General features: G+C 36.5%; 1 protein-coding gene across 6 annotated transcripts in view; it reads right to left on the reverse strand.

Annotated features, from left to right (window-relative positions):
• The window catches only part of GRM8 (glutamate metabotropic receptor 8), a 326,496-nt gene that overhangs the window by 159,973 nt on the left and 145,065 nt on the right, over positions 1-21,458 (reverse strand). For all 6 annotated transcript variants that reach the window (XM_032106709.1, XM_032106708.1, XM_032106712.1 and 3 more), the window contains 3 exons: positions 14,986-15,121; positions 14,351-14,505; positions 13,290-13,427 (listed from right to left, as the gene is read on the reverse strand). In XM_032106709.1, coding sequence (XP_031962600.1) covers positions 13,290-13,427; positions 14,351-14,505; positions 14,986-15,121 — 429 coding nt within the window. The remainder of the gene's footprint in view (positions 1-13,289; positions 13,428-14,350; positions 14,506-14,985; positions 15,122-21,458) is intronic.

The raw sequence follows: 21,458 nt of genomic DNA on the forward strand, positions 1-21,458 counted from the left end.
TTCTCCTCCACCAAAGCCTGCCAGCTCACAAAATTTCACAGCTGGAATGGTATCTGTGTCCACATAGTCGAGTGCATTCTTACCCTCAGTGACTTATGAATAACCAAGAATTTGTGTGTTGTATGGCATGAATACTGCAAAGGAAAAAAGAGCTGCTCTAACACATGGCCAAGAAAAGTCTGTCCATCAGAAAGAGGGGCTTGGTTTTAATAAATGTCAGAGGAACATGTACCTGGTTTAGTGGTGAACATGGCAATGTTGGACTAGATGATCTTAAGAGGTCTTTTCCAGCCTTAACTATTCTATGAATCTTTGGACACAATAGTCCCCACAAATAAGGGAGGACATTAAGAAATCTTCTGAACGAGGAAAGCTTGTGTTAAAGATGAGATTTCCACAATTACCAATGTACTTTGAATTAAAAACAAACCAAGGAAATCACATCTTTCTTGAACAATAACTCATCAGGAACCAAATATACTCCATTTCTGATGTCATCCTATTGCCTAAAATTAGTCTTTCAAAAAGCTGAATAACCTATCCCTGTGATACAAGTGCAGTAATTCATTAAAGTTTTCATCCTATTTTTTTCCAGGGACAATAGGCCATAAAAGAGGAGGCATAAATGCTCCAATTTTTGGAAGTGTTTAAAATAAAATAGTTCTACAAGAGCATTAAACTTGCATTCTTCACAGAGTTTCATTGTCTTGTAGGAATTGACATAGCTGGGTTTCAGGAAACACATAACTATGTGGTGAGTTTACCCAGCTCTCACATGACACTCTACTGCTACAATCATATCTTTGATTTTGAGGAAGAGGTGAAATGTCTAATTTAGATAGTTTCTTCTGAAAAATAGACCCATAGAAGGATAAATCCATGTCCAGAGACATGGAAAACTACTAGACACCATTGTCAATGTTTTTATCTGTGTGATTCATCATAATCAGCATGTCATTCATGCACACAGTCATTATTGTCTCCATCAACTGTGTGCTATATAAATATTTACTGTTCATGCATGTACTGTACACAATAAAATATTATACTCTTCTCTGATAACAATTTTTTTTTTCCTGGGTCCCAAATCATACATTTTTGTCGTCATCTTAAGCTATAGACTCACAGGGAGGCTTTGTTACAGAGTTACACTTCACTATAGAATGTAGTTCCATCACAATAAATATGCTTTCTAAAATACTTTGCAACATTTTGGTTTGCAGGGAAAAAAGCAGAGAAAACCAGGACTATGTTCAAAATGGAACTGTTGCATTTTAGAACTGAACCAGTTTGAAACTCTTGGTTACATGCATTTGATTTCTATGTTAGAAAACACATTATAGTATTTTCATTGGAATGGGATAAAGTTTAATTCTCTTTTGCTTTGAATTGTAAAATGGATTGGTTTAATTTCAATTGCAAATGTCAAAATCCTTTTTAAAATAGAAGATTGATCTTCTTTGCAGTTCTGCTTCTCAAGAGGAGTTCCTGAATAATAAATTAAGAATAAAGGTTTTGACCCTTATAACATTTTTTCCCATTTTCCAAAATAGGTTCTTAATGTGTAACAGCAGTCATTGTAAATGCTTCCCTTCACCTAAGGCTAGGAACGAGGGAGAGGGGACAGGGAACAGTTCTCCTGTGGCCTGAAAGCGCTTGCCAACACTAAGAGGTCCGGCCCCAAGGCCCAGCTCCCACAGCATCAGGTTCCCTTACTCCAGGCTGCCTGCTATTAGTCTTAATAATTTCCTCAGTCCTTCACCTCTCACTTAGACTTTCTAACGTGAAGATCAGTAACACAAAGATTAGAGACAGGAGAGGGGGCTGGGAAAGGCAGAAGATTTTGCTCCAAAAGCATCCTCTCTAGACCTGCATACAGATAGGGACGACAGTGGAATTAAGGGAAGGGAGATTTTATACAGGAGATTAATGCATACTGAGACATATATACAAGCATGCTGCTAACCATGTTAATATTTAAAAATTGAATGCTCAAGAGAGTAGATCTGTATGAACGTCAAAACCCAAGGAATAGGGTTATATCATCATCATTTGATCAGAAAGTCAATCACATATGAAGTTGACAAACATATGACCAATGAAAAGTATTAATAACGCATTTTTTCAAATAACTCCCTGTTCTCTAGGGAGGTATCATAAGAACACAAAGTACAAGCACTTAAAATTACTATTTCCTTGTGGAACTGGCTATGGAACATTTCTACATGAGTAGAAAATATATTTAAGACACTCCTCAGGTAGTCATAATCATTCATAAGATCCTTCAGCTGTGAAATGCTACTGAGGTCAGTGCAGTCCTGCACAGATGCCTAAGTGGCCCCCATACAGCCTACCTTGCATGAGCGGAGCTGTATTTCTAAATATTGCACAGCAATTTATTTGAATGCATAATTACACCTGAAATGCTTGATCATAATGTAATTAACTCCTCACTCTGAAATAAGAATTAATTTAAACTACCACTAAAAACTTTTAAAAAAATTACTTTGGAAAACAAAACAAAAATATTCATAAACTTATTGATAAATGAACCAATAAACTGAGCCATAGCAAAATGTACATAGTTTATAAAAGATTTACTAAGGACTTGAACATCATGAAAACATGATCATTTGAAATTTCACATAGCCACATTTCAGATAAGTAAATATCATAATTAAGCATCAGCCAGAGATACTGTAAATGACCAACAAGAACAGAGAAGCCCAAGAAGAGAAAGGATGCTGGTCTTTATGTCGATGAATGCACTAGACCCAGTTTGAGATAGGATTTAAAAAGATCACCTTTGTAATCACAACCAATATACGCTCAGATACACTATTCTAAAATTGAATAAAAAAAAATATATAAACCAAGAAAATAATTAATACAGGATTTTTTTAAATTATTATCTAAGGAGCACTGTAAAAAAGTGAGGAAGGTTGTAAAACCAGCATTCACATTCTAAAAACACACTTTCTTTTTTTAATGTCACATATATTACTGGAAGTAAACATAAAGCATTGATGTTAAAGGCTCAAAAAGCAAAAGCCAACATGATTCAATACTACAGTGAAGGAGGTTACAAATAGTTTAAATTCTTTTTTTCAGAAGAGTGATTCATGTTAAATGAGAAAAAAATAAATATATATATATATGTATATACACTGTGGAAAACAGAATCACATAACAGCAGACCAAAAGAGATTTCAAAGAGTAATATGCACTGCCGTCTGCTCTCACAAACAATTTTGCATTCACTGATACTAGAAAATTTCAGAATTTAGTATTGCTGAGATCAAATTCTTGTTTGGTTACCCTTTTCATAGGATGTTCAAACTCCTTGTCTCAATTTCAAGGTTCTGTTCAACTTCACTACAAAACTCTGCTTATTTTCACCCTACTCATAAGATCTAACTCTTGGCTTCTGAAGTGAAAAGCAATGTAGCTTTCCTTCTGATCATTCCTTTAAAGCTTTTCTTATCCTACTCAGCCTTTGATTACTGACCGCTTTGAGTCCACAAAGAATCAAGTTATTACTCTCATTTGGGGGTCCATATCCTCTCAAATCTCATAACTCTTCATGTCAATAAAGCAACACTCATGTACAGCATTGAAGATCTGGCCGCTATATATCCTTTGTATTTTATCCTATGAAACTAAGTTGCAAAATCTTTGGTCTGGTGTTTCAAACCCTGTCTCCTTTATTATCATCATAAACTACATGTAAGATAATTTCACAGTGGAATGGGTAAAAACATTTCAGTTAAAATGGGAAGTGACCTTAAAAAATTTCAGATTTTACATGTAATATAAAATGTCATTTCTGAAATTGAAACAACTGGACATGGTGGTGTTTGGTAAAAGGTTGGACTCAAAGATCTTGGTGATCTTTTCCAACCATAACAATTCTGTGATTCCAACATATTCTTCACGGCAGTTCTGCAAATTGCAGAGATTATTCTATTGCTCTCTAACCCAGCACTTACAATGCTCTTAAAACTACCACTTTTAGAGATCTGGTCAATTTTTCAAAATTTAAAAGGCATAAAATGAATTTGTTTCTTTTTTGCTGTAGTTTCAAAAGCCACAGTCAATTTAAAAAGTTACCTTGAAGTGCTTCTGTTGCTGGAAACTATTTGTTCATTTCAAGATGAGGGAATAATTGTTGATCTACCTGAGAGTCTTTGAAGAGCTGTTCTTTCTAGAGTATGGATCAGGAAAAAGCCTACCAATTGTCAGAATCCAGCACTGAGTGAAAAAGTGCCCTTATTTTCTGAGGCAAGCAATGTTTAAGTGGCACTTAAATTCCACTGGACTCCTACAAACAGGTTTCTGACATGCAAATGCCCCCTCATTTTTCTTCTTTGTTTGAAAGAATAGAAAAGACTGTTCAAAAACAAAATCTGAAAAATGCAATCTCTGGCCCAAATATATTATATTCAAGCACATGGAAAAGTAAAGAACAGATTGGAAGCAAGGGGACCCTGAACAGCATGACCTCAGCACACCACCTGCCCTATGACTGAAGAGTTTTTGAAGGCATTTGGATCTTCTTATTTTGTGGGGTCAGGTGGAATGTATGTACTGCATAGACTTTCCCTTTCACTATTTTACATTTTAACACAGTAACAAGTCAAACAAGACCATTCTTGGCTGCCAAAACTTCAGTAAATGCTGAAGTCAGAGTAGAAAACCCCAGAGCATTAAACACCCATTGTCTACTGATACAACCAAAGATACCACCAAAGGAAAAACACCTCATTCCACGGTATTGCTTTAATAAACTGAAAGCAACTTATTTTCCATAGGGTATGTGAGATCACAACATCAGCTGTGTTTGTCTGAGTGACAGATCACAAATCTTATGTAGATTCATCAAAGATTTTAAAACTTTAATTTCTCTGTCTCCTGGTATCATCTCTTCATAGTATAAAAGGATTTCAGCCAGAATAATTAAATATTTAATTTTTAAACAAAATCTAAATGTAAAACAGAAATATAAATCTTTTACTACAAGTCATTTTAAAATATTTTTGCATAATTCCACAGGATATTACATCCTCAAAATCTGTGATATTATCAATAAGCAAATGGTCACATACTCAGATCTGAGGAATATTTTCTGATTATTTGTGTACAGAGGGCTGTCATGTATTGACTGCCCTTCTGTTTCTATGTGTGAAAGTACCTGTAAGAATGCTAAATTATCTCTAAACATTTAAGTAATACAATCATAATTAATATAAACAAATATTAAAATTATCACTGGGATCTTACAGGAACTGGGAAGGAAGATTGCTTTGTTGAGAAGGTGATGATCAGTGCATGGAATGGGAGTCATTTCACTTGGTTTGAGCAATCTAAAAGTGGAACACCTGATCCAATTTAGTCATCTGGGTCTATTTGCAATCCGTAAAGAGAGATGGGCATCCTCACAGGGTAAGTCACACCAGTCTAAGCAGTTTACTGAGACATATGGAGGTGGCCTGCCAGAAGTCGGAGAATTAAGTAAATCCTTTCTCATGAGCTCCATCCAAGTGCAAGCCTGCAAGCCCTAAACATGCGTTAGTCCAGAGTCCAAATCATTATGCCTAGTCACGCAGTTAAAGCCATGTAAGCTCAGTACAACAAATGTACCTTTTCTCCCCTGTACCCTGATTTTAACACAAATTAAGGACACTTGTGTTTCTACCCGACCTTTCATAAGAACCCTTCATACAAAAACACCTACCTCAAATATTGGATACAAATAACATTCTGGAAATACTGAACTATAATTGGTACATTTAATCGCTACATTTGACCTTTGAAAGACAAATTCTGACCTCCTTTCCTACACTGAATTATACTAAAGTTCATTGTGTCTGTCCCATTGATTTTGCAAGGACTCCTTGTGCAATAAAATTCTAGTTGGTAGATTTAAAAGCATCTACATCTGTTTACAGGTGACCAGTCTGAACTTCCTTCCACAAAAGATGAGCAATTACTTATAAATCAGGGACATTTCATGAGTGAATAATTATTCAATGTATCCAAAATGTTCATGATATAAAAGTAATCCTAGGTATTTCCATTGCTACTTGATGAAATGATAAAATAACTTAGTTTACCCTTCAAAATTGTATTATAAAATTCATATAATTATTAAAAATATAGTTTTACTTCTGGTATTGGTGGTATCTAACATCAAAATAAGTTCAAATATATTTTAATATCAAACATAATTAATCAGTAATTAATCAGTAAAGAGATCACAATAGAAAGATAAACCGTTTGCTTTGCCCTTGTTCTCATATTTTTTATTTGATTGCTTATATCCTGTAAATCAAGTACTAACTAATAGAGAAAAGACAGTTTTGTGGGAACTTTTGCATAACAGTTTATGTTGCAAGTCACTCCATATTCCCTCAAAGTCTTTTGGGTCCAATTGGTGTGATGGGTAACAAAGATTCAATGGTCAACTTGGCTCCTGCTTATGCTGCAAATCTGACTACTGTGATTTTTATGTGCAATTACTGTACTTACACAAAACAGAAATAGATATTTCAGAAATATAAATAAAATGTCAAAAATTATTTTGTGATTTGTTTAGCAGATACTTTTCAAATGGAAATCAAGAAAATGGCAAGCAACAGCAAAAGAACAAAAATAATAAGAATTGCCCTTTCTAAATCTTATGCCTAAACATCCCAGTCACAACTCATAAATCACAAAGAGGGAGAGCAACAGCTATTTCTGTGCATTCTTTTAGAGTCCCTCCTGAGCCTTAGTGCCTTTTGAGAATTGTGCTTAATGCATGTATCTCAACTGCACCTATGCCAGTTTTCTTAATTTTCTGTAGGTCTCATCAAGAAAAAAAACTACTTTAGGAGTGATTTGATGGTAAAGGAACCATTATTCAAACTAAGTAGCAAGTCATTTTACTTCTAAAAGATTCACATTCTGGTTTTCAATTTGTCCTATAAATTTTTCAGAATGTGACTGCATACACACGAGTAAATTTACTTCTTTGTATTAATACTTTTAGAGAAAATTGTAATTCCAAAGAGGTTAGTTAAGAAAATAATTAAATACTGTTCTTGCAAAGTTCCTAGGTTTCCATGGTTTCTATTATACTGCACCGTGATTTTTTTTCAGTGAAGCAAACAGCTCATTTTGATAGAGCAAATTGAAATTAGGCTAATTGACACAGGTCTCTAAACTTTCGGAAACTCTTCCATCTTTATTTTTAGCAGCACAGTCAGTCATTATAGGCAGTTAAAGGCTGATTAGGTTTGCAGAGTAATTAGAATTCTAACCATACAAAACAGGAGGAAGACTCCTTCTGTGGGGATGTACATGAAGAAGATTTATAATTAACGTTTTTGTTGAGGTTTTATGAAAGTGACACATTACATTGATATTTTATTAAAGGACCCCATTTTGCTGTGCAAAGACCATAATGTATGCCTTCAAGGGATTCTATGGGCAAAATCCAGAACAAATCTCAATGGAACTGCCTTCTTATGTCAGATTTGAAGTTGAGGCTATGATTTTTCCCATTAACACATGATATAGCAAGCAACTTCATTGCATGTTACATTTCTATCTGCTTATGCATACAAACACAAACATATATCTACTTGTATAGGCACACACAAACATATACATACAAATAAAAAAAGAGGACTTCAGAAATTTTTGTTAGATTGAAATCAAATATTAGCAGTCTGTGAGGTTAATTGAAGCAAATCTAAGTAGATTTCATTTAATTCTTGCCCTTCTCTCTTTACACTTCATCATTAATGCTGCTTTCTTTTCCTATCACTGTTTTGCTTTTCTGAAAGAGTGATGTATATTGTCAGCACCTCTATTCAATGCAGTTATTAAAAGAGTATTCTGCAATATCTTTGTTTGATTTTCTAATATTTGAATTCATCCTTTTGTAGGCTTCTTAAGAAAGACAAGATCTAGAAATCTACATTAAGGTGGGACTGACAAGTAATAGCTCAACAACCAAGAGTCAGAGCTAAGAACAAAATGCCAGAGATAAGTCTGGTCAGTCCACAGTATTTCAAAGTAATGCTAAATCTTCAACTACCAAAAACTGGCCCACCGATCAGTTTCTTCCCAGTAGAGTCAACTGGGAAGCTGAGTGTGTGGGAAAATTCTCCAGGATGTTAAAGTAGAGCAGGAGGCATAGAGTCTCTGCCATCTCCTGCAACCACCATACAAGCCCTTCCTCTTGAAGGATCAATAGGAATCAAAGTTTGAATGATTACTGTCTCTGCCTTTACGGTTTTCTGCTGGGGCAGAGGGATGAGTGAAAACCTTTCCATCTCCTCACTTCTCCTCCCCACAGAGAACCCAGTGCTAGAGAAAGACTGCTGATGATCTCTGAAAGGTTCATGTCTCACTGAATATGTTTTTATTGAATGCAGAAAACCTACACCTTGAATAAATATGTAAAGTAAGGCTTCTTGTAACCTCTACATATGGCTTAATCTTGGTAGTGCCCCTTTCAATTTTGTTGTAGTAATACAAATGAGCTTTGTCTGCAAATGTGTTTCTCCTTTCCCAAGTAAAATAGTTTAAGGGTAGTCATTGAATTATTGTTTCATGCTTACTAAGTGTGGTGATGCAATACCTTTATTGTATTTTTACATAAGTTTTCTGTACCCCAATGGTTCATCCCTACCTTCCCCACTCCTATTCCCAGTTGGTTTCCCCCAGACCCAAGCCTCTCCCCCGGTGCTCCCTACATGGTTTTTCTCCTCCCCTTGTTCTGGCTCTTTCGCTATCAATCACCCAAACCCCTCCTGTTGTTCCCGAAGGTCCAGCGTCCATCATCTGAAACCTCCCAATTTACCCTAATATGGTCCCCATCAATCCCCCGAGACCCTACCCCTGTAGATACCTCCCCCTTTGGAAATCCCCTAAACCTGGATGCCCCATTGGGGCATGTGATCCCTTTCGCTCCTCCGCTTGGGGCTATTGGCCCAAGGAAATGTCTATCCTCGTCCATATCCCTCCCTTAGAGATTTCTATTGGTCCCCAGTTAAGCCATCCCCATTGTAACACCTCCCTTTGTAAGAGGTTCCCTGGAGCTGCTCCAGGCTTGTCTCCTGGGAGTTGCCTCGAATAAACTTGGGTTATCCAGTGTGGCAAGCCTCCTTGCTACTTTTATCTCCCTCCTCGGGACTGCTGACAGCCACTGTGCCTGGAGCTTCAGCTCCCCTGGGCCGAGCTGAACTCCTGAGGAGCAGCTTTAAAGCCGAGAGCTTCCAGCTGCTCCCCACTCCTGTCGCACACCACAGGAGCTAGCCTGGGCAGTGGTCAGTGGCGGTCATTGCGACAACTAAGTTAATGGCCCAATTTTATATATTTTTAATTCCAGGAAAGTCAGAATAAGAAATCTCTAGTATTTTTCAATAAAATATTCTAATATTGAGGATTTGATCAATGTACGTTCACATTCAGAAACACACAGAGCTAGCTTCAAATCAATAGTGGGAAAAAAATTACTTTTTCAAAGTTTAGGTGAATCATTGCTTTCTGTAAATGGCAAAAATCAGAGAACAAACAAACAGACAAATTCAAAAGAAACTTATTACTTTATGCATCTCCAGAAAACAAATTCTTTTATGAATAAGAATCAACAGCAACCACAAATAAACAGGATTTTAAAATTCAAATAAAGTGTTCAAGTTATTACAACAGTAGGCTGCAATAGTCAGTAATGTATAAGAACAGAAGAAGGTAAGAAGGCTCATGCCCTTGTGTAATTCTTAAACTTAAAGGAAGATAAATTCCTTTCAGACTTCCAGTGCTTAAAAGACTGTTGATTTTACATGGGAAAGAAAAGAGAGAAAGGTTTTTCACTATTAAGTATTTTCTTGTATATTCATAGGGGGAAAAAATGGTTGAAATTGGATTATATTAGTAGCATCCTCACTGCAGGTAGCAAAAATTTAAAGCTATGAATAACTTGACTAAATAGAGAACAGGGATAACAGTTTTGTTGTTGTTGGGAATTACAAATGTTATATGAGAAAAAGATTCAAGTACTTCCTAAGTAAGATAAACAGGAAGGTGTAACAAAACACATCTCAAGCCTGAGAAAACTTTATACCTATCAATTTGCCTTTTAATATCATTGGAGAAAGAGATTTTCAGATTGTGACTGTATCTCAAGCTTTTGAATTGCTTTCAGTGTACTACTGTCTACTGACATCATAATATCAAGAATCACAGAATCATCAAGGTCGGAAGAGACCTTCAGGATCATCTAGACCAACTGCCAACCTGGCACCATCATAATCACCTCTAAACCATATCCCAAAGTGCCACATCCAGACACCTCTTGAATACTTAAAGAGACAGTGACATGATATACAAATTGGACTCGTGGGCAAAACACAAAGAGAATCTTATTTTCTGCAGTGCCCAAACAAAAGTACAGGAAAATTAGAATGAATTGTGGTTTTAAGGTCAGCCTTCAAGTTCTCAACTAGAGATGGGAATAAAGAATCAGATAATCACAGAACGGGTCAGGTTGGAAGGGACTACATCAGGTCATCTGGTCCAATGTCCCTGCTCAAGCAAGGTCATCCCAGAGCACAGGCCCAGGACTGCATCCAGACAGTTCTTGAATATCTCCAGTGAGGGAGACTCCCAAACCTCTCTGGACAACCTGCTTGGTCACCTGCATGTGCCTTTTAAGAAAATTAGGACTGAAAAACTACACATAAAATATCAGAGAAAACCCACTGGAAGGAAATACGGCAGTGGGGATAGGCCGAGGTTCAAGGTTTTCAATATTAAGTTATAAACAATTAAATGTAACAACTCTTATATTCTAATTGAAATTTGGGGATTCATTCATTTTTGTCCTTTACCACCATTGTTTCAGAGAAGACTTGGCCATGAGGTAATGCCTTTGGCCTCTCAAGGGAAAGATAAATTCATGGGTGGGATATTCTTTAATTTTTAGCAGACATAGAAGATCATAGTACACAGTCCTCTGTTTGAGGGCTGTGATATGAAGAACCAGACAGGATTTCATTACTGCCTCTTTTTTGTGCTCAAGAAGCCCTGTCAAATGAACTGGGGTATGTCAAGATATCATTCGTAATTCTCTGAATCTAAACTGGGCTGAGGGTCATTCCCCCATTCTCCACCTATCATTTTCCTTAAATCACAGGAGGTTTATTTTGAACTTACCACCACCACCACCTCTTGATTCAGTTTACTTAAAATGAACATATTTTGGGTACTTTTGTTACCCAGTCCTTTAAATTTGAGTTAGATGAGCATAGGGATCATGATGAATTGCCAATTTGTGTCATTCTGCTGCTGTTCAAGTGGAGACTTTTTCTATTGTGGCAAGCCACTTTTAAGTGGTTTTAGTCAAGAGTCCTATCACTCATAGGTACTTTGCAGAAGAATTAATTGTTTTTTCCCCTGCTGATAAAAATGCATGTGCAACCATTATATGAGGACACCCATGTCTTTGTCTCATCACCTGATACCATGTTAACTTTCTGGGCACAGAAAGTATGTTTTCTTTCTACTTTCAGGTTCAGAGAACATACCATAATTTTGTTTCATAAAATATACAGAAATCTGTTTCAAATTAGAAATTATTTTGGATCAAGATACAGCCTATGCATTTCATATACTACTTTTCACTTGGTAATTCAATTGACAGATGTGATGAGGCTGAGACAAGTCATAAAACCATCTGTGGAAACATTTAGAGCTTCCCAAAGTACAACACATACACCAGTCATTCCACCTGAAGAACTTAGAAAACTCATCTATTTTCCACTTAAAGTAGTAATAACAAAATAATCCCTTTCCAGAGGTGGGTAACTATCTAATCATGACTTACTGCTATATGAATCAAGGCCAAGGAGTAGAGTAATGAGCTATCATTTAGCTCAGTGAGGAACTGAATATTACCCTTTTTTGTGTGTGTAATATGTGGTAAAAGGCTGAAGAAAAGGCATTGCTGAAATGAGAGTGAATGCATGGCTCTGATATTTCTGTGTGAGTTGTATCTGTGCCTTGTGAAGCCCAGTGCAGTAAGTGTTTGAATTGATGGCACAATACACATACAGTAAATCTGATGGTCCAGAAAGGACCATGCAGGAATGCATGTTCTTGGAGACTTCACAGTGTTTCTGTCTGACAAGCTCAGGAGAAGTGGGGTGCTGGTGTGCAGAAAGTTTGGAAGAGCACCCCTATAACAAAGGCTGGATGAAAGTGTCAGCAAGCAGCCAGAATCTTGGGACAGCACATGAACAAAAAAGTTCATGTTTCATGGGGAAAATATTATTTGGTGACAGAAGAGACCACCAGAAAAATCAAGGCACATCACAGACCACTTATGTATGTAGTGCAGGAAAATTGTGTACTGCTGCTGGCACTGCTCACAGAGATGGTGGTCACAACCAGTAATGCTGGGAGTGGTGGCAGTAATTAAGGAAATGACACAAGGAGTCCTGACATTATGTAAAAGTGTCTACACAAAAAGTAACATAAGCAATCTGCTGTAGTCACAGAAAGTAACACTCTTATAATAAACTTTTTGAGTAACAGCGGGAAAACAATATCTCATAGAGAAGATCGAAGTTAGCTGCTGATGTGTCTGCTGTATTAGCTGTTGTGACAATTGCATCTGGGTATGATGCCTCAGCAAGCAGGTTTGCAAAACTAGTGACAATTACTTCAAGTTTTTGCTAAAACTTTATAGAGTCTTTCAGTGTTATAATAATATGATATAGAATCCTTCTTTTACACATGGGGACAAGTAATAAGAACACATTGATTTGCTTTTTCCTTCATCCTCAAACACAGTTTGTAAACTAAATAAGGAGTTCAAGATTGACCTACCATCAAGACCTCAATAGTTTAAACAGAAATTTAATCTTCACTGTATATACTTCAGGGTTAACAATAGGAGAATTACCATGATGCACACACTTGCTAAAAGAAATCTTATTGACAACTACAGATGGGGTGAGAGAGGAGGTCGTTGAAAACATAAATGGAATTGAACCACTGCCACTGGTCTTTAATAAAATCTGTACCATCATTGGACTTGTGCAAATTAACTACTAAATTTCTCATACATTGTCCATGAATTTTTTCTTCAGGTTTAAGAAAAAATGTCACACATTTCTTACAACTCAGCAGTATGCACTGGAGAACTGAAGGGAAACAGAAGACTGATGAAAAGAAAGCAGTTCCTTTCCTGCACTCCTATAAACAATTTACAGATAATGTTTTATTTTCACAGTTACCTGTGCATTTCTTGATATTGCTATTTCTTTTTCCATGTGATCCTAACTTGCATCCAAAATTCTCCTCCCAAAATTCTGCAAACCAGACATTTCTTCGATTGTTAGCAAGTGTTCTGCTCCGAAAATATCTATCAAATCCTACATTGAAGAGAAGTGAAAGAAGCATTAAAATACGATATGGTATAAAAACAGTAATTTAGAGACAATATCAGATTTTTTATAAATACAAGAACAAGAAGGCACAAGCAATTTTATGAGCATAGTAGCATCTAAGGATTAGATTTCATTTCAAGACCACTTAAAATACCTCTTTGTTGAAAAAGAGGACTTCCAGGATACCTAAAATTCTGCTTCTGTTTATATAGTTAATTCCACCAGTTGAGAAACTAAAGATTGCTACTTAAACCTGATGATCACCAGCCTTACCCTTGCAATCCATCAGTCATAATGAAATCATGATTAACACATCTCATCTGGATTAGCTCCTTACAAGTATTTCCCTGTGGTTAAATTCTCCATGTAACATCAGTGGTGCTTATTTTTCCTAATCAATTACCAGTTTAGCACACTTACCCAGACATTAAGAGGTGTTACTATATCCAGTACCCTCACAGGAATAAAGTGCTTCAAACCAACTTCCACTTCATCCACCAAGTCAGAATCTTTCTTAATGCAGTGGCTTCTTAAAGCAAGTTTAGGAGAGGAAAGCAGGACACAGATCAATCTCCTCCCCAGAGAATAATCTGATTCATTATCATCCATCCAATACTCTCCTTATTTGTCCCAAAGAATGAGCAGGCAGTGGTTAAGAAGCTCTCCACCCCAAGTGTCATCATTATTAGACAATTAAAAGATTGCCTAGTTGCAGATTCAGCATCTCCTCATCTCAACAGATGTATTAAATTATTGTTGGATCAGGCCAGCTTAGGTAACTTGGTCAGAAAGCTTTTCCTGAATTCCCAGTAGTCAAGGACTACGTGATATTTTAATTACTTTTAAAGAGACCTACAGTACTTGGACTTTGACAGAAAATGAAAGGTTTGTGCCACTTGTGTCCTTACCATCTATGGACGTTCTTTTGGGTAGAATGGTTACTGCTCCTTCCGCAATCTCCTCCTGCTGCTGGACTGGTGAAATTTTTGACCCCCAGCTGTCTGAGCCAATCCAGAGGAAATGTCCGGACTGATTAGCTTTTTTGGCTGCTTCCAGTACTCTCCTGCAAACAAATAACAAATGACCAAGTAAACAAATCACATTTACAAAGAACCTGAGAAACCCCAGCATTTATTTTGCCTATGCTCAAGTAATCTTACACTAACTAATTAATATGTAGTTTTCACACTCTAAAGCATATTCAACAACAGCTGTAATGAATTCAAGATACAGTAATATAGAAATTAATTTGTTTTATCTTTAGCCATATTTTTCTAGCATTCTTGTTGGTTTCTTCCTTTTTGGTCACCAAATAACAATCTATCGGCACTGCACTCTTAGGAGCTAGGGGTAGTCTAGAATTACAGAGAATAAAGGACCAGCATACTCTATAATTCTATGACTCAGTTTCTTATCATCAGATTTCCAAGAATTTTATGTAGGATTGAATCTGAAACCTCTTTGTTAGTCTATTTTCCACCAGCCAACCAAGTATCTTTGTGAAGAGGAGCGTCTTCAGAACACAAAATTAGGAAACAGGCACCTAATGTCATCTTCGTTCGCAAACATGATCACTGCTCGAGCATTTGGAGTTTCCAACAAGCGCTTAATGATCTTTTCAAATTCTCCTGGTCTTGGTTCCCGAGGGATTTTGAGTGACTGAGCAATGCAAACACCACCTAGGAAAAATTAAAAGGATAAAAAAGGAATTTTAACACAGTAAATACCCACATTTCAAAAAATTCTTAGCTAACCTGGCAAGCAGAGAAAGCAAGGTGCTAATCTGAGATACAACAGCAGGGCCAAAAGTAACATTATCTACGTGTTTTGAAATATGCTCTGTACAGACTTACACACTTAATGCTGCATTAAAGACTATTACACAATTACCTGTTACATTATATTTTAAATACATTTTTGAAAAACCTTCTGAGGCCTGCTGTCAAGCACCACTCTCTGTCTCAACTGGACTTAGTTCCACAGACCTACCTAATCTATGCCAACCGACAACCCAGCATTGCATTGAGCCATGGATCCACAGTCTTACAGTTACCTTATGTTCATAATGTGGCTCTTCAGTATCAGGTACTGTCACACACCTCTGCTTTGTCAGCAGAGAGTTTGTAGCAGAGAATTTGCAACGTTCTCTTATGAACGAATACACACAGATGACTTTTAATTGTTAGTATGACACTCTTAATTGAGTTGTCTTAATTATTTAAGAAGTTGTCATTGAATAGTCTAAATTACTAATCAGGAAATGAACACAAACTCAGAGATTACATTTATATTTCTTCCTGAAAGACAGTACTAATTGAAATCTTTATATTTTACCTGTTAAGAAAAAAGGGCCAATTTCTACAGAATGTTAGTGAGTTCTATCAGCTTTCATAGACCAGTTCATGGGAATCTCTACTCCCCATTTACAACACTGTTATCTGTATTTGAGCATGCAAGAGAAAAATTCCTTGAGCTTGTTTCATGAATCACTGAGTCCATATTGCTACCAGCTTCCTATAGCATAGATGGTCTGACTGTTTGCTGATTTGCTTATTTTAATTATTTTTTCTCTAAGAACTATTGCCTGATTCTCCTAACTACATCTAACACCCACCAATGTTTATTCTTGAATGTTGTGGTCCCAAGCATAAGAGCCTATTGCGGGGAAATTAATCATTAATAAACCCAGAAAATTAAGAAAATAAGATGATATTTAGCTCTGACAAAAAGTGACATGTTACTAGGCAAAGCCAAGAAAATTGTACATTTTGCATCTCTACATCTAAATACTTCTACATTGAAGATTGTTTTCAGTGTGAATAAGAATGTGTTTTAAAAGAGATCTATTTTTAATGAGTTTTAAAAGAGATATTCTATCTTTAATGAATGTTGGTATTAATCTTCTGATTTATAAGATCATTTGAGGCACATATATTTCTTTGCATTAAATGTAGTTAGTCAGTTAAAGTTACAGTTAGATGGCTGTGTTGTATATGGGGAGGCTTTCCAACTTTCTCATCCATCTTGTCTGTCCTATTAAAATGTTAGAATTCTGTTTTTCCAAAGTACTTCACAAATTAGGTTGATGCACACCTTCAGTGATAGGATTTGCACAACAAGGGTCCAGCCACGTGAAGCTTGGCATGTAGATCTACGTAATGGTTATCAAGGTCCCTTGTGTAAGCTTTCTTAAGCTTAATGAATTAATCTTTAAGCAAAGACACAAAATTAAGGTATTTCTGAAAGTATTTTTCTTTATTTTACTCAAAAAAATCAGTAGGAATGGTTCAAAGCTGCCCCAAATGTGTCAGTGATTAAAAGGTACTTGGACAATGCCCTTTATGACCTGCTTTAACTTTTTGGTTAGCCTTGATTCGGTCAGGCAGTTGGACTACATGATCATCATAGGTCACTTCCAACTGAAATATTCTGTTCTATTCTATTCTATTCTACGTAATATTTTAAAAATGGTGCGAATTCATTATCAGATTTTGTGCTGCCTTTGCAGAGTCTCATTGGCTTCCATAGCTCTCTGCACAGATCCTAAGTTTGAATCTAGTTCAGACATGGCATAAATGAAGCGCGAAATTATCAACTGCCAGTGTAAAAATAACAACTTTCAAATTACATCACCCAGTTTTAGTCACAGGCAAGCATATCACCTTTTTCAGTTATGCATCAATTACTTGGGATGTTACATTATTATTTCATTTCATTGAGAAATTCATTCTACAGCACAGGCTTGTCCTGAATTCTTCTCTGGTTTACACAAAAGAAATAATATTTGCAAGTCAGAATACCTGCCATTTCTAACAAAAATTTTTTGTATATAGGTCTTTACCATCCATAAATAGTGCAAAAATATAACGTAAATAATTTACTCTTATCTGCTATAAAATGGAATATGGAAACTTTTTATGGTAACAAATTTCTTCATATTTTTACGAATATCCTGTCTCCCCATGATGGACAACTAATACGCCAATAACAACAAATAAGCCTTTATAGCTGATGATCCTCATATTTACCAGGTATTTTTGAAAATCCAGTAATGAAAAAATGGACACTTTGCTGTGAAAAACTTTAATCGATTATCTAAACTGATATTAGGCTATAGTGATAGACGCTTCAAAGTCCTTTACTTTCTTTCTCAAGTACCAGGGCTGAAATATAAGAGAAATATTCAGCAGATATCCTGTAAATTTAACAATCAGCAATTCACTGTTAAGAAAAGAAACACTTGAAAAAAAAATGCCAAGCTCTCAACTGTCCCCAAAATCATTCAGCACAAAAAGTAAAACAGATCCTAAAAATGATATAAAAGAATAGTTTGTTACCTCGCATATTTTTTAAGTGCATTTTTCAACTACTTCTATTCATGCAATGACCCTTAAGGAAAAAAAAATCATTCTACCCACATAAAACTCAAATGCAAATATTACAAAATGCATATATATCATAAACTACATACATCCATCTACAATCTGTGTGAAATGGATATCAAGCAATGAAGAACTGCAGTATCTAAAATGGCTATTTTCAGTGAACACAGTGTAGAAGAAACACCATTCCATCATTGCAGCAGCAAGTTCTGTCATGACTGCACTGTGTATCTCGGCATCTCTGCATTGAAGAATGTGTTAAGTACTACTAGGAACAAAATAAAATGCACTTCAGCCTTGTTGCTACATGTATAATTAATTGTGTAGGCTATCTCTAACACACAAAACACTGTATACATCCTTACCTATATATTGCATATAGAACTGTTGCTCAAACAAATAACAGGACATCAATTTTCAGCTAATGATGAATTGCTAGATCCACAAAGGTATTCACAACATTACAGTGTCTAACCTCTTGGCACCCTGCTGCCTTTGAAATCTACAGGCTGGGCTAAGTGCCCAGACACAGAGAGAGAGAAGTGGCTAGGGAAACAATTCCTATCAGCCAGCAAACTAAATAAAGAATAATTATTCTCCAAAATAGGTAGCAGAGGTACTTAAAGGACAAGTTTAAGGCTAGTAGTTAGGATTAATCTTATGAAGCATGAACAAAAGAGAGATTTCCCCAAACTACGAAAAAATAGGGTCTGAGAACAGATGTCTCATACGTGATACCAATGGATTTACCATTTGCTGCAGAGGTACCAAAGGGCAGATGGTTCAGACATCTATGGTCTCCAGAGAATTTATGGCTCTGAATTATAAGAACAAATAGTGTTTCACTCTGTCAGCATTTCTAACTGATTTGGTATGATGACTGCTTGTCTCTGTTGCTGGTTTCTAAAATCCTTCATTGTCTGGGGATGTACTTAAAAAAAACCGCATAGGTCTAAATTTCCCTGAGCTAAAATGATGATAAATCTAACATTTGTATAAGGAAATGAGAGCTAACTTTCCTCTTACTGAAAAGAAAATTATACGTTTAAGCCCCATCAATTAAAAGGACCTATGATGAGGCTTCAGAGAGCACTGAACTAAAAACTGTTATTGCAATAAAGAAGGGAGTCAGCCAGCCAGACTCATTTCAGGTAGCTACTACAAACAGAAATCAGTAATTGTACCCACTGGTATTGTATCCATTCCCTAACTCATATATGACACAGGAGATGAAATTAAGAGTTTGCATCTATCACACATTTCAAAGACATTAGGGGGGCACTGAAGGAAAGTAGTTCTTCAGCTACTGTGGAGGAAGATAAGTCTTACCACCAAATTCTGCTAAGCCTCTTTTACCTGTTTTCAGATTTGTAAAGACAAGGTTGTCCTCGGCCAGCCCAGAGCTTGATTGGAGAAATAAAACAGTTAATATGAACTACCTTGTGTCAGTGGTGACAAGTATCCATTTGTCTTCTGTCCAGCAGCTATGAAGTGCCATACCCAGCACCTGGGGCAAAGGGATGATAAAAACAAGGAGAGCGGAGGTGGGAGCTGGAAATCAGGCTCATGGCAGGAGCTGCCTGACTCCTGATAAGGGGCTCAATCTGGCCACTCTGCACCATGATTACAGCTGGAAATTCATGTGCTTTTAAAAGCAGAGACATAACCAGACTGGGTCAACAACAACAAGTTTTTTATCTCTGTTGAGATAAAAATCACATCTTAAAAATTTTTTTCCAGGCTAGGCTTGCTTAGCTTACAGGTACTCTGTATAACACAGCTTGTGGGAAACAGGTTATCACTAAACAAACAAACAAACAAATCAAAACCAAACCAAACCAAAGAAGTGATATTTTGAAGATATTGTCAGTACAGTGGATAAATAATGAGACAAATGGAAAAAATATGGATATGTAATACCCATATAATTTTGGTAAGTAAACATAATAATATGTATAATAATAAATACTAATTTTTGCTTGTGTGGGTTTTGAAGTCACAAGATGACATGCTGATTGTAAACTGTTAAATACTCAAATATATGAAGCTGTGTGTCAGATGTTGAAAGTGTATTTGGAAAATAGCAAGTGGACTTGGTAGAAAACTTGCACAAACTAATTAATTTCCTGAAAAAAAGACTGAATGATGAAGCTCAATGCAAATACAAAGGCTGAATTTTCTCCCACCCCAGGTAGGATTCAGCTGTATATTATGTATGGATCAGCTAAGTAGGATACACAAGAATGGTCATTGTTTTTTTATCAAGAAAATTGAAGACAGTTTTCAGTTCAAAGGATCACTGCTGGGACCACAATCATACACTAAGAACCAGTTTACCCTCTAAACTATTTCCCCACATAAATATAAATAGCCTTACCATTATAACAGGGAAGGGATCAAGGTATGCATTTCGACTACCTATTTGTTAGCATAAGGAGGTGTCCCTCACCTGACTCAGTACACAGCATTGCAAGTCAATTATTTCATGAGAGCTTCATCACAAATCGCATTGTTCCTGAAAAAGTTCAAGACAAATAGCTAGGCCACATCTGGGATCCAGTCCTACCTGGCAGGAATTTCTCAGCTGCCTTCAAGTACACATGTCCTTTTTTTACTATGAGTTATATGTCACTGGTCACTAGGTCAACAAAATTTTAATGTAAGTCTGTGGAAAGTTTCCAAAAGGCATGACAGAAATACATGACGGCAGATGAGTTCTTATTCCAAGTAGGGAAACACGTCAGAAACTCAGAAGAAGCCGCAGCAAATAACTCCTGCAAGACCCACGGGGTGCTGCTGCAGGCAGACAGAGCCTCTGTGTGATAGAAGACTGCACACTTCTGACAATATGACATGACACAGAATATAAGGAAAAACACACAACTGCATTTCTCCTCCTCCTCTAGTCCTTCTACTGGTTATATCGAAAGTCTAGAAAATGTAGACCCGGTTATATGGAAAGGCTGTTCCAATGGCCAGGAACCTAGATCAGTATGAAGATTATTGAAGAGACTTAAAACTACAAGATGCTCCAAACTCGAGTTCTGTTGACAAAAATCAGGACAGTTTTGTCACTTAGTGAATCCATCAAGACATTCTTTTTAGGCAGAGACTTCATTATATTAAGAGTTCTCAAACTTGGATGGTAAGAAATCAGATTGTTAAAGAAAAATAAGGTAAGTGACTGTTCTTCATGGGACTTTTACAGATGTTGATAATCAGTCACTTCTAGCAATTATTATTTAAACTACAACCAACCTGCCACGGAATCTTGCGTGTCCCTAGATTCCCTTAAGAATAATTTTCCAGCGTATGAGTCAACAGGGAGTGACACCTAGGAAGATATAATTACAAGATGAAGATAGAATTTCTCAAGCAATAATTGTTCAAAATTAAATGTCTCCTTAATGCCAAAGAGCTGTTGCTGGGAGGTCTGAATGCAGCCATGTAATGCAGCCTCCAGAGCTACCTTTACTTAACTACCCCAAGAAATGGTACTCTCACTGACACTGCTATATGGACTTCAGGGTAGCTTAGCTTAATGAGTAAGAACCTGAGCACTCAGCATGCTCTGTGCTTCCACCAATGCCAATGTCATGGCATTTTGCCTGCTATTCATGGCCAAGTCTGCTAA

This window comes from Corvus moneduloides, chromosome 4, assembly GCF_009650955.1.
Source record: "Corvus moneduloides isolate bCorMon1 chromosome 4, bCorMon1.pri, whole genome shotgun sequence".
NCBI classification, from domain to species: Eukaryota; Metazoa; Chordata; class Aves; order Passeriformes; family Corvidae; genus Corvus; species Corvus moneduloides.